At 37.4% G+C, this 14,802-nt stretch overlaps 1 protein-coding gene across 1 annotated transcript in view; it reads right to left on the bottom strand.

Annotated features, from left to right (window-relative positions):
* Positions 1-6,311: 6,311 nt before the first annotated feature.
* The window catches only part of Kera (keratocan), a 10,032-nt gene continuing 1,541 nt past the window's right edge, over positions 6,312-14,802 (bottom strand). The window contains exons 1-2 of the mRNA XM_052753193.1: positions 10,226-14,802; positions 6,312-6,559 (exon numbers count right to left, since the gene is read on the bottom strand). The exon at positions 10,226-14,802 is cut by the window's right edge and continues 1,541 nt beyond it. Of these exons, the coding sequence (XP_052609153.1) occupies positions 6,393-6,559; positions 10,226-11,114 (1,056 nt within the window). The 5' untranslated portion in view covers positions 11,115-14,802 and the 3' untranslated portion in view covers positions 6,312-6,392. The remainder of the gene's footprint in view (positions 6,560-10,225) is intronic.

Here is a 14,802-nt window from a genome sequence, read left to right as displayed (position 1 = left end):
TTTCCCGAACTATCTTTAGATCTACACACAGTGTTGTACCTTTTCATGTTTTTTTTAATAATCCAAGCAGTCCTGTCTGTGTTACCCATGTGCTCCTGTGTGTTGGTCCATGCACTGGAGCATGGTTGGACTTCTAGGGAGACTTCCATAAAAATAAATAAATAGCCTGACTCTCCCTCTCCCAGAGGTCACCAGCTGTCAGTAGCTTCTTAGTTAAGGTTAAGGATCATGAGCACCTTCCCCCTCCGTGATTAAATGTTGGCTGCTTTGATCTTGTTCCGGTCCTGGGAAGACAACCATAGCTGCTATGAGTTCATGAGCCCAGCAGGCCTGTTATGTTAGAAGAGTCTGTTCTGCTTTGGTCTTCCTTGACCTCTGGCTCTTATAATCCTTCTAAGTCCTCTTCAGTGAGAGTCCCTGAGCCTCGATGGAGAGAGGGTGGTATATTTGTTCAATTTGGAGCTGAACACCCCCATAGACATGTATTCTGTGTACTCTGACCAGTTGTGACTTTTTGTATTAAACACTGTCCACTTAACAATGAAACAGTTCTGATGGAATCTGAGAGCTGCAGTATGGATATGGAGATAGGAGTTGAGAGAACAGTTTTACAATATGTCCTTTTTGGAAAATAATAGTAGTAGTCAACCCTGGGGTCTATGAGTGTACCAATAACAGTTGACCTCCTGTAGAGTGGTCCTTAAATCCAATCAGAACATGGTAAATTACCACCATGACATGTAATCCACTATTGTATCCATGGCCACATCTTTCCACCCAGTATTTTAGCTCAAAGGGTTCACAGACTGTCGATGACTTTTTGATTTCCTCCAGAAGCCTACATAGCACCTCTGGCATTATAAAAGCTAGTCAGGATAGAAAAAGCTTCTTGGTCAGTACCAATTTGAATTCTCCATGTTTTATTGTCTTAGTCAGTGTTTTAATGCTGTGAGGAGATACTATGGCCATGGCAACTCTTATTTTATAAAGCACTTAATTGAGGCTTGCTCACAGTTTCAGAAGCTTAGTCCATTCTCATCATGGCAGGGAGCATGGTGGCGCACAAGCAGACATGATGATGAAGAAATAGCTGAGAGTTCTATGTCTGGATCTGCAGGCAGCAGGAGGAAAGAACCTATGGTCCTGTCTTGGACTCTTGAAACTTCAACGCCCACCCACATTTTCCCCAGCAAGGCCACACCTTCTAATCCCTTTAAACAGTGTCACTCCCGGCTGACCAAAAATTCAAATCTATGAGTCTATTGGGCCACTCTTATCCAAACCACCACACTTAGGAATAAATTTTTTAGAGTCTTCAGTAATGTTTTTCCTTTGCATTCTGGTGGGCAACCAGGAGCAGTGGCAATAGTCCACTTGTTATGTGGCTCTATGGACATCTTGAAAAACAACTCCAAGCAATGTCAGCATAGCTCTTATTGGACTTTCATTTGGCCAACTTATGGTTTTTAGAAAAACATATTTTAAAAAACAGATGGCAATGTTTTATTCGAAGAGATATATAGAATACCTCCTGGTCAGAAGCTGGAGCTCTGAAGCTAGACTACTAAGTTCAAGTTTGTCTTCTCATTCAGCAGGTAAATGGTAGCTACAAGATACTTAAACTATTAGTGTTATTCAAAAATTCATCATTTTATACTGATATTCCTGTATCAGATTCTTACACACAGTTAGGTTGCTTGATCTTCTGACCTCTGGAATTTTAATTTCTCTGATTCCCTTTCCATTTCTTCTCCTTGGGCTATTTAAGAACTTGGAAATTGTAATATCTAAGGCTCAAATAACTTTTTAATGATACATATGCACCACAATCCCATCAATCTGTATTTAATTCCATGGACCTCCCCCCAGTCTTTTTCTCCAAATAATCCATTATCTAATAAATGAATTTCCTTCATGATTCAACCCAGTGTCATTGACTTTCAGCTCTACAGCACCACCTTTGTCTGCCCTTCATCAAAATTTCAAACCTTTAATTTCAGTTTGATCACTTATTTTTCTCCATTCTGACTTTGTACATTGGTCTGATTTGGAAAGGAAAATCTTTAAATTTTCATGTCTGAGTGCCAACTAATAATAAAATTTTGACTTATTCTTTTTTGAGTGCTTTCCACACATCAGGTGATAAAAGATCAACATCTGTTCTCTTGATAGGTAAGATAGATGGTACTGTTCTCTGCTTAATAGATGAGAACCCAGTGCCTACAATCAGGCAGGCACTTGACAAAGATCAGAGCCATGGTAAATAGCACTGGCTGATTAAAAATGTGATCTTTTTTTTTCCTGCAAAGCAGAAATCACTGTGCCACATGCTTCTCCTAAAGAGCTTCTGATGCATTGCTGAGCTTTCTGCCCTTCATGGTTCCATAAGTACTCTGATTTTATTATTCTTTAGCATTAGTTTGGATGTTTGCACAATCTCTGTTATGGTTAACTTTGGAAAAATAAAAAGTGTTCATGGGTCAATAAGCTTTCTATCCCCAGACACAGTGGCTCTCTTGGAGCTTTTCAATTTAAAATATCTCCCTATGTGTTTATCTGTTAATCAGATATCCATATTTTGATGTTAATATCCATATTGACCTCTGTCTTTAGGCTTTGGCACTTGTAGATGAGTATCTTAGAATAAACTTTGTTCATACAGTTGGTCTTTGAGGCTGGTTACTGATACAGCTTCTACATTCCTCAGAATTTTTTTAGTAAAAAAAAAATCATTCTTTCTAAATAGATAATTCTAGTGGCTTTGGCATAGGGGCTGGATGATAAGCAGGGCAACCTTCTGATTAAAGTGTTGAACTTCTAATTCTCTTGCTGTTTACCTCCCAAAGGCTGGGATTATATGCATGCAACAATACATCACTCTTAGAAACATATAGTTTCTAACATCAACATTTTTACATTAACTGCCATTCTATTACGTGTCTTTCTTTTTGTTGCTGTTTTAATTCGAACCAGTCAGTGTATAGGAGTAAAATCTTAGGTGATTTCTTCATATGCAACCTTAAGTTCCCTCAAATGTCACACAACAGTACTGATAAATCTCACAGAATTTACCATGCACTGGGAGCTTGTCTTGACTCTTCTGATGTTTACACCCCCTTAACTCTCAACAAACGGGGGTGTTATTTCTTGTCACTATTTGACAGGTGAAGAGAGAATTTGAAAATTCGCCCAAGTGTAAATGACAAGGTTGAGGTGTGAACTCAGAGATTTTAGCTTTATGCTTGATGGTTTCCGCCACTGCATGATGCTACCCCTGACGAACATAATCCTTTCCATATTAAAAGTCTTCTGTAATTCCCAAATTCTTCCAAGGATCTCACAGTCTTTAAATAATGCCTTGAAATATTGTTTTCTTCCACCTCAGTTATTAAGTACTTTTCATTTTTTAATGTGTTTCTTTAGTCATTATTTCTTTAGAAAATTCTTCATCAAATGAGTATTACTAATTACTTTGTAGAATGCAAACATTTGTACAACTAAAATCCGTCATGGTTTTGTGATATTACACTTATCTGCGTGCTATGCACTAGAATATAACTGAACAAAATTTTATCTTGCCTGTGTAATGCAGCCTGGTGTATGGGTGCATGTGTGCGCGCCCGCGCGGGCGTGCACACACACACACACACACACACACACACACACACACACACACACTATCCAATAAATGCTTGAAATAAACACAAGATGATAAGGCTGGAAGGGAGGTATGGGAATAAAGAGGGAAATATTGAAGGTGGAAAGGAAAGTGAGAGTGAGGTACAGGGAGAGAGAGAGAGGGAAGGAGAGAGAGAGAGGAAAACAGGAAGAAGTTGCAAATACCTGGCAGGAACATTTCACAACAAACCTGCAAGTTAGTAATGCTTTTATATCTTTTCTCTTGAATCATTACCCAGGCTCCACTTAAACAATACCAATCATCTCAAGATAAATTGCTGGACAAATCTGAGCAAGAAGGTATTTTCTTATTATCTGTGAAAGATACATTTGAAGATTCACAGTGGGTAGCTAAAACCATGGATCCATAGTGGGTAGCTAAAAACCATACCAATCCATAAGCATGCTGTCTTCTCTCATCACATACATAGCTGTAACACACTTGAATTTGTAAGTGATGCACGGAAAGAGATTCACAGTGATGACTAATGGAGAGAGAGAGAGTAATCATAGCAGTCTACAGTAATACAGTTTTTGATATTATTCCTTTCTCAAAATATTATACTGCACCCTTCATTTGCAATGTCTAAAGATAACAACGTCTACAGTATGAGATGAAGTGAGGTGAGAGAGGCCGGCCTTGTGGTGCGTGCACAGAGAGTATTTGTACAAGAAGATCGTGATGTTGTAACAGCAGGCCACTTAGATCAGATGTGACTTAAGAATGGATAGGGTTTACAGAATAGATTGGTTGGAGAAAGGGATGGTCCACTTCCTTACTGGGGTGTAGCAGGGCACTGAAAACTGGCCATTCTCAGAAAGGTGCATAACTTAAAACTTAAGATGGCTTTAATTCTGGAATATTCCTTTTGTTCCTTTCAAACTACCATGGACACTAGTAACAGAAACATCAGAAAACTAAGCTGTGGGTAATGGGGGATGGTTGTTTCAGAAAACCTGCCTCTACATAGATTTTGATTCCTTATAAATTTCACCCATTCAAATTTCCTTTTGGATTACCTAAAATATATTTCAAATCATAGCATTTCAAATTTTTGTAGGTATATTTCTCTGTGTACTATTGTTTCCAAGTCTGGTAACAGCTAATAACCTGTATTTTATGATACAATTGTATATGACATAATTTTCATAAGGTATGTGCCTCAAACAATTTTTAAATTTTGATTTATGCCAATTAATTTGTTTTCTTGCCTTAAGAATATTTTAGTAGATGCCGGGCGGTGGTGGCGCACGCCTTTAATCCCAGCACTCGGGAGGCAGAGCCAGGCGGATCTCTGTGAGTTCGAGGCCAGCCTGGACTACCAAGTGAGTTCCAGGAAAGGCGCAAAGCTGCACGGAGGAAACCCTGTCTCGAAAAACCAAAAAAAAAAAAAAAAAAAGAAAAAGAAAAAGAACATTTTAGTTGGCTTCTCACCCCAAATAAATTTGAGTGTGAAAATAAATAAATAATACTTCACATCATGTTTTGTTCATGAGAATTCATGTTACAAACATGGTAATAAGTATTTCAAAAGACTTTGGAATATAGGAATCTACTGAATTCCTCTACAAGTGTTTCACAAATGTATATGGTCTTTTTATACAGAAATATATTGAGTTGTTAGAAAATCATGTTGAAATCATATAGAAATTTGTATATAAATTTTGTATTATATATTTATTATTATAGTATCTGAAAAAAATTATAAAACTAGAATGCAACAGAAAAGTATACCTGGTTGAATAATGAAATACTGAGTTTTTTAAAACTTATCACAAATAAGTGTGTTACATCATGTACTTAGAATATAATCTTTCTTATGCTAATTGGAAAAAATAAGACAGGAGAACATTTTGTATTCATGCTAGCAAAACAGTTGAGGCTAAAACACTTTCTTATTATAACAGTTACTAAATGAAAGTTGTGAATAGTGTCCCTGAAACAACATCACACTTCCCTTTTGTTAGAAAACATTGGATATTTTTATTTAGAAAATCCAAAACACCATGAGCAAAATAAGTGCTGGAAAATTTGCAATTTGAGTAAATTTCTGCTGTTAAAACAGTGTGCTTTCGTGAGAATTGTGTTATGATAACTGTACAATGTAGGGATGGAGTTACTGGAAAATAGTGTATTAGATATAAGAAAAAAATATAGGAAATGATAGTAAACCACAAATGTCTTGATTGTTTTAATCTTAAGTGACTAGAAGATCTCTCTTCTGCTTCACTGTTTATTTCTAATGGCTAGGAAGCATTTGACTAGTAGGTTCGTGGTGATTATGGCAAAGGGTTATTTCACTTATTCATTTTCTGCAGCACTTCCTACATCTGTCCCATTGTTGTGCTGATAGGCACACAACCAGTACACATAAATTTGGTCATAGACAAGTAAATCACTTTGGATATGTAACCATAAAAATGACTTGATATTAGTAATATTAGCAAACAGACAAAAAGAGCGTTGAGTTGAGACGTTATCTCAACTCTGTGTCTATTTTAGTTAATCAGAGGGAAGCAAATTAATACAAGCAGCAGCTGTATGCCAGTGACCGAAGCATTTTCAAATGGAAAAAAAAAAATAAGCTGCACAGATGAAAATTGTGGTTAAGAACAATTGTTAAGTGTGGCTTGTGACCTAAACCTAGGAGAAACAATCAAATTTCGTGCCACACACACATCGACTCTTAATCCAGTTTGGATTTGGTGGCTGTTTATATAATGAAGGCCTGAAGAAGCTTGAAGCATGTCACTAAATCTATGGGGATTGGTGGCTTGATTTCATTCCCATCCAGGCGCAGGTAGCTCAGTTGAGGTCCATGAATGAAGGCGTCCTGTTCTGCACGCAGGGTGGTGGGACATATTACCGAGATGTTCACATCTACGGAAGGAAAAATAGCATGAGCGGTTAAATTGAAACACCAAAAAAAGTTTAGAAGTCTAGATGAAACAATACTGCAGTGGCCCTAAGGGGCCGAATGACCTCATGTGATGAAAGCTGTAGAGATACAAAGTGTTGTCTAACAAGTTATTGTACCTATCTGTTTCATAAGAATAATCCCGGAAAATATTTGATGGAACAGGTGCAGTGTTCTCACTCTATGCCCTGCTGTATCTTAGTGTGAGATATTGCATAGGTAGTATTATTCAAAACAATGATAGATCCAAGGTAAATAAGATATCTCAGATATTTTCTAAGCTTACAGGTGAGAGGAAGCATGTGAAAATTGCCTTACTATGCAAAAAGGAGAAACGTATTTGGAGGATTAAAAGCAGGGACAGCTATTAGACCTGGTACACAGGTAAATGAGTCGACTGATAGATAGGTGGAAGAATTCTTGCAAGGATAATATGCTGTATTGTTACCTTAAAATATGCGAAGTAATATATGGTATGTTTACATGAAGTATTTATCGTAATTCTAATATAATACTTAAAGTCATGAATCCCCCCACATGAATCTATTTAGTTGGAGAGAAGGCATTTGCGAAGGGTTGAGCCCAGGAAATACCCCATCAACCTTTATACCTGGTACTGATGGGAAAAGGAAGGCCTGTCTTGGACTAGAGCTCATGGCACTAACAGCCACACTGAGAGTCCTCTCCAGAGGGAAGAGCTGTTATGTGCCCAAAATTCCTGTAAGCTTGGGGCAGATGATCTCAAGCATTAATCCATGGCTTCTGCTTTCGACAAAAAATGAGCAAGAGGTCCTTTTCAACCAGACACACCTAACTTGGGAAAAGTCTCTCTCCTATGTCTTTTTGGTGCAAACACATTCACAATATAATTTCAAATGATTTAATACTTGGATAATGGCTGTTTTGTCCAAACCTTATGTTAGCTTGTGAACTGACTTGATTTAAACAAGGCTCGCATATGTAAATCAGCTTTGTGGTTATAATTTTTTCAAATGCATAATCACTTTATCCACACACAGACCTTATCAGGAAATATGACTGTTCTTTCCACCTGAGTATTGTATAAAAAGTCAGCCCAGACTAGCCTTTTTCTCTTACTTGGGATCCTTGCCCACCAGGGATACTGTGTTACACTCAGTGCCTTATTTAATATCCTCATCACTCCCATACCTCATATTCAGTATATCCAAATAACTGGAATAAGAGAAATAGGAGTTATAAACTTAATAATTTTCCATAAATTAGGATTCTTCTCAGAGAATGTGGAGAAGTAACTTATTGGAGTATATGCATATTTTCCATAAAAATTCAAGTCCCTCGTACTCAGAAGAAATACATGCTTTTCCAAAATCACAAAAGCCAAGTTCATTGGTAAATTTAATGGACTTTTCATATAAAAGTTTTTTGTTTCTTGCAAATATTTTTAACAACTAGATTATTTGACAAGAACTAAGTACATTAACAATTATTATAACACAGTGTGATCGATAAAATTCTCATCCAGTGAGTCCAACAAAGGAAATCCTTATTCTACATTTATTTCCATGGTAAACAAAACTAGATCCGTGTGTTAAATGAGCGGACATGGCTTCCTTTTGTTCAAGGTGAGAGACGCGAGCCTCTGGTTTTGAGTGTCCCATTACTCTGTGTGATTGGACAGCTACTGTCCCCTACCTGGGTTGTAGTTTTAGTTTTCTCTTTGAACTTCCCGACAACATCACAAAAGGGTCTTGGGAGGCTTCGGGTTTCTCCAGCCAAGGAAATGATTACAAGCAACGAAATGATTACACACTTGAATCCTTAGTCTCCTGGGGTGGGGGATCCCTACAACCTTTCACAAACTCAATTGAGTCTGACACATGCTAATATACAAGGTTGACTGACTAAAATATTGGAATGTATTTCACAGCCTTTGAAAACCTGTGAAGTTTCAGGAGCAGACACAATGGCTTGCTTCGCAACCTTGTTTTCAATGCTGGCACCTCATTCCTGAAGACTTGATCTCAAGCTCCCAGCATCTGCAACTCACATACAAGTCTATGTTGAATCACCTGAAATTAACTTCGATCTCCAGTTATTTGTGGGGCTTTATTATAGATAAGGAATTAACCTATAGGAACATAGACCTCTCATCAGGAAAAACATATAAACCCAGGGTCCTCCTTAAACATTATGATGTTTGGCTCAACTAAACATACTCATCTAACAATTTTTCTATGTTGTATCTTTTCCTTCTGACTGGTGTGTTAAACAGTGCATTTCCTCACTACTGGGGAAAAAAATAACTGCTCTGTTGGCAACATGCCATATAGTTCCAGAATTTTATGCTAAATTACATGGCAACAATAATGAAAACAAAAATCTATGCTCCCCAAGCAGTGCCCAGTGGAAAGGTGCTCCGACCCTGTAATGGAATGGTTATGTGATCGTATGCTAAATGAACCTTTAGCGAATGATAACTAGGAAGCATAAACCTGTGGCATTTATCTGGGTTACTTTCTATAGAACACTTTCATCAACACTCACTTCAAGACTGCATTAAAAAATTACAGAAGGAATCTGCCCATGGTTATTCTCCCAAAATGCGTATATTGGATATATGAAGATGAATCTTAGCCTGTGTACCAGTTCCTAAGCATGGATTATAAAATTGCTCACTTTCATCACCACAGAGAGCCTGATGTAATTATGAACAGGTTGAGTTCATCTCAAATGTTTCCAAGAGTGTACATTTTGTAACCACTTCATCCTTCGATAACATTTTTGCTTTGAAAGGCTTCAACCTGATCCACTGTCCACTCTATATCCAAAGCTGTTTTCAAGAAAGAATAGTTATTTTCCTCACTGTGGATCCATAACTAAGTCCTGGTAATTACCAGTTCCCAGGGCATTTGTTTCCATCTCAAGTAACTAAATTCTTGAGCATCTGTAGTACCTCTATGTATGATAACCCACAGCATCAGGACCAGCACCTGGGAACTTGTTGAGAATGAGAGGTCTCAGGTTCTACCCAAGACTGAATGACTCAGAAACTCTGGGGTGAGGGGACACTATCATATGCACACTGAAACCCACTCTACATGGAGTATTTGGTCAATGATGATACTTAGGGAGATTCAGGCATCAACTCTTATATCCTATTCTATAGATAATTCATGAGATTGTACCTTCCATATTTTCTCCAACAAATTTACCCCACAGAGTGCCAGGCATGGGGGCACAATCCTATAATCCTGGTACTCAGGATCCTGGGACAAGAAGTTGACCTTCTATTCAAGGCTACTCTGAGAGGCACTGAGATGTAGTGATGTTTAACCACAGAGAGAGAAATACCAGAATCTCTCCAAGGCAAAGAAAACAGAGGTGTTTCCTTTCTCCCATATGTAAAAGTCCTGTGTAGATGACTAAGTTCAGTTTTCAACCCTGAACTTGAAGATTTGGGAATTTTGGTTTATGAAAGCTGAATCAACAACATTGTGTAATGAAAACTGAAAATAATTTGTCAATTCTAACAGCCCATTACTTGTGTGTTGGTAGGGGGAACAACACAATTGATATTCTTACAAGGGACAGAGACTAGACATCATGATGGACATCTTGGTCACAGGCATATCCTCATGGCTACTTACTTTTAATTTTGTTGTGATCAAGGTGAAGGTGCTGCAGGTTAGCGTGAATTCGGGGGAAGTTTGTGAGCTGGTTGTGAGACAGCTGGAGATCCAGAATTGACGACACATCAAAACCTCTCGACGGGAGGCCTGCATCTGACAGTCTGTTGTGGTTAAGTCTCAGGAAGGCCACTTTAGGAATCACGTTGAAATAATTTTCGGGTATTGCTTCAATGGAGTTGTTGTCCAGAAACAGCTGCATGGTGTTGGCTGGTAATCTTGGAGGCATGTTCCTCAGGGCATTCTTGGCCATGTTTAGCTGCATGAGGTTCTTAAGTCCCTTGAAGGTATCTCTTTGAAAGGCGTTATCTATAAGTTTGTTATGCTGTAGGTCAAGAAGGGTCAGGTTTTCCAGATTACTGAAGGTCCCCTGAGGGATTCTGGAGACCTTGTTTCTAGCTAACTGTAACTGTTCCAAACTTCTTGGCAATGGAGAAGGTACCTCGTCTAGCTCATTGTCTTCTAGAAACAGGAAAAGAAGTTTCTTTAGCTGGCTTAGAGCCCCCTTCTCAATCCCGTAGTTGGTTATTTTGTTCTTGTTTAAATTGATCCATCTTAGCTGGGTGGCGTTCTCAAATGGTTTCTCGGGTATGGTTTCTATCTGGTTGTTTTCCAGGTAGAGGTACCAGATCCTTGAAGGAATAGCAGGGATTTCTCTGAGACCTCTGTTCTCACAGTATAAGGCAGTAGGGAAACTAGGTGGACAAAAACATTCCCTGGGACAATAGAAATCATCATGCACATCCCAGTCCTCTGGATCCTGTACCTCATAGGCCTGTCTCACACTCTGTGTCCACACAGTATCTGCTATGAGTAGCACCCAAAGCATCAAACAGATTGAGGTTGCCATTACAACACCTGTAGAGTAAGTAACACAGATGTTAAATAGTACACTGATCTTTAAATACTGGCAAGAATCAACCCAGTAAGCATTGTTTCTTCAAGGTAGGGCTGAGAATCTTTACTTCTAATCCATACATAGCAATGAATACACATTTATTGAGTACCCATCACAGGCAAAGCAGTTTACAGACGTTGAAACAAATTCACAGTCCTTAACCTTTCTGGGTTTAACTGAGTCATAGTGAAAGCTGAGAAATGGAAAGCAAAGTTTAGAAGCTTAAGTGCTTTTCCATTTCAAGCTATTAACTCGAGAAACTTTGCTGAAACCAGTAGTTGAGTATAAGAGAACAAAATGTGATCTAATAAATGAAGTGGCAACTGCCTGCTGTTCCTAAGAGGTGGGCATCTGCATGTGCTTTTATTTTTACCCTTAAATGAGAATAACATCTGGAGGAGATTTCCCAGGTTCTTTGGCCCTCGGACCAAAGAAATATAGAGATCAAAGGACAATTTAGAAGTTCATGGTAAAGGATGGGTCTAGGATCTGAAGTAAAGTATGTGATTCATCTCTGGCTCTGTTGCTGAACTTCTCAGGTAAGCTTTACTTTTGGGAAAGAGTTGTGTAACTTTAAATACAAATCAGAATGAAGATGTTCAGCCAAGAAGCAGAATTATGAAATTTTCACATAACCATTTTCTCCTATATAATTGTTATAATCTCCCTCATATATACTGTCTCTATATTTTACAAATGTATATATATATATGCTCATGCCTGCATATGACAGAAATTATTTAGAACTAACGTATCAGTTATGTAATTTTGATACATGTTTATTCACCTATGACATAATTAATCAGGATAAGAAAGAACAAAACTATTTAGAACATAAGTTATAATTTCCCCTATATTTATGTATCCAGTATAAATATAACAAACACTAAGTTAATAGTTTCTGATGTATACTTTTAGAAGAAAGAAATTTTCCTCCATTGAATAACACCAAATATAACATTCACAAAGAACTAGTGTCATAGAAAAATATATGCATAGTACATATTTTAAACATTAGCTTATAACCTGTGTTATATATACATATATAAAATTTACCGTTTCCTCAATGGGCATTTAGCTAAAACAACTAATAGTAAGCACAAATGCATTTCACCAAATCCTAGGGACATGAACATAAAACCACTCATTAGTGGAATGTTGGTCTTTCATTCCTCCCATTAATGTTCAGAACAGTTTCTGCCAGCTGTCAGACTGCCTCCGAAGGCAGAATGCTTCTCTGGACTGCTTCCAACAGAGACAAGTTAAAGTTTCGTCAGACTAGAGATTTGCATTAGCTATTGAAGTTGTAACACCACATCTTTGGAATCAGAACTCTGAGTATCTCACCCCAAAAGTTGTATAAAAAGTACAGAATAGTTTACCTTGCTTTCCAGGAATATACCGTTGAGTCCCGTGGCTGGTCTGACGCTGAGTAAAATAAATTGATGGGGGAGGGGAGGTAGTAAAAGAATGAAAACTCTTTGTTTTGACTTGATGCTGTTAAACCTCCAATCAGAATAAATGAAAGGGATGGTGACTCTTCACCATGAAGACCTTTGGATGTATTGTTTCCACTCTGACAGGCTCCAGGATGGCTTACCTCAGCCTTCTTGGATCTTCTCCCTTCTTTTCTATTGGCCACTGCCCCTCACAGTAATGGAGCGACCCAACCTTTGCAGTCGGGTTTTTAGAGTCTTCTGTAAGATGTATGCACTGTTGGCTCCAATTTCAATCCCTCCAACAATAGCAGTACCTTGTCACCTCAGGAAAGGAAACTTTTCTTTTAATTCCAAGCATGATTTTCAATAGTCAAGGCAATTTTCACTCTCACTTCACAATTCCAGAGACGTTAAAATGTGCTGATGTATAGATCGGATCCACTAGCCAGCAACTGAGGAGAATTTTAATTGTAGCCAAAACAAAACGAGATTTTGAAACATTTCTTTTTCTTGATGATCTTTTAAAACAATTAAGCACAAAAAGTAAAGGCCAATATATTCTGTTCATGTGGACATATTTTATTCATTTCTGATATAAAACAGATGCTGGAATGTTTTGATTAAGAGAAACACAGATTTGAAAAAAAAATAAAATTCTCTTGGAGTAGCTATAGTTGATTTACCTGCTAAATATAGTAATCACCTTTGTTTCATAGGATCAATGATTATCTCTCTATCCCCCCATTCCTTAATAACTTTAAATAATTATTAAAACAGGATGACTTTTTATTACATTGTAACACATGTTTTACATTCCGTGACTTATAAGGCATTCTGCTGTACTGAATTTTTTTTTCCTCTAACATATGTCTAGGCTAAGTTCTTCTATTTATCATATTTAAGGGAAAATGGTAATTCTATTGAGGGAGGATGCAAACAAAAATCTGTTTTATTTCAGGCTGTTTTCTGTTGACCGTAGTCATTTTTTTTTTTTTTTGAAGAAATACATGTTATTAGGAGATCAAAGGCTTTCATGTCTATCACCCACCAACACTGTTCATATGAGTTGTATCAGAGACAGAGGGCGCTGGTGGGAAAGGACCTTTCTGATCCATATCTTCCTATCTCTGTGGCCTTACACGGGTCCGTTAGGATTCAGTTTTATCATCGACACAACAACAATGGACTCCCTCACAGATTTAGTTTCTTTTTAATAAATGAATACAGAAATACTAGTCTTTCTTGGGAATTTGCACTATATATCCAATTAGAATAAGTGTGCGTATTAATGGCTATAGATGAAAGAAGAAATATGATTCACACATCTCTTCATGGTCCTACAGGTACACACAGGACATACTTTTCAAAAACACTCCAGTTTTTTGTTTTTTGTTTTTTTTTTACAGCTTTTTCATACCATCTTTCTCTTCTCCATATTACGTTTTATTGTTTTCTTTTCTCCATTTCATGTTTCTTTTCTTTTTTCTCAATCCATAGGACAGAAGTGAAATGGGATGTCCAAATCTACACAGTCATAATTTTCTTTTTGAGGCACACTGATTTTAGTCATTTCTAAACTTATTACCCAAATGTTTCTATGTGTTCAGTAGGAAAATCAGCATATTTCACTTCTCCAGCCTATTTTCCATTCATCATTCTGCTTAGGATTTACTCACCAAAATGTGGTCTTTTGTGTTGTTCTTTTTAAAAATGCTCTGGCCAAATCAGCAGTGATCTCCATAAGAATTATTCACTGATTCACCTATTTGACCTGGAATAGTACAAAATTACCTAATTAAATGTCCCTCTCATTTGAAGACATCACCCTTTCCTGGAATATTTTCTCTTTTTAATAATTCCCTTTGTCTACATCTTGGAGCTCTATTTCTTCTTTCTAACCCTATGTAAAATGCTAGAGGTGTTTCTAAGCCTTTAAAGGTTCTGAGTTTCTGCCTGCTGTCCCAGGCCTGATGTAGACACAGCTCCTACATGATTCCACCCCCAGCCTTCCCTTCTGCTATAATGTCTCTTGAACAAGTATCTCTAAATTGGTCTTAGAACAATACCAGTACTCCAACATATGTTTGTCTACTGATAGAAATGATAACTGTGGATAATTATTCTCTTTTCCTTAGTCTCCTTATATATACATTATGGCTAATACAATAATTGGTTTATAGTAGTAAAACTACCCATTTGAT

This window comes from Peromyscus californicus, unplaced genomic scaffold, assembly GCF_007827085.1.
Source record: "Peromyscus californicus insignis strain IS unplaced genomic scaffold, ASM782708v3 Scaffold_24__1_contigs__length_46423439, whole genome shotgun sequence".
Classification (NCBI taxonomy): domain Eukaryota; kingdom Metazoa; phylum Chordata; class Mammalia; order Rodentia; family Cricetidae; genus Peromyscus; species Peromyscus californicus.
Note: the sequence above shows the minus strand (reverse complement) of the source record. Positions and strands in the feature narration are given on the sequence as shown.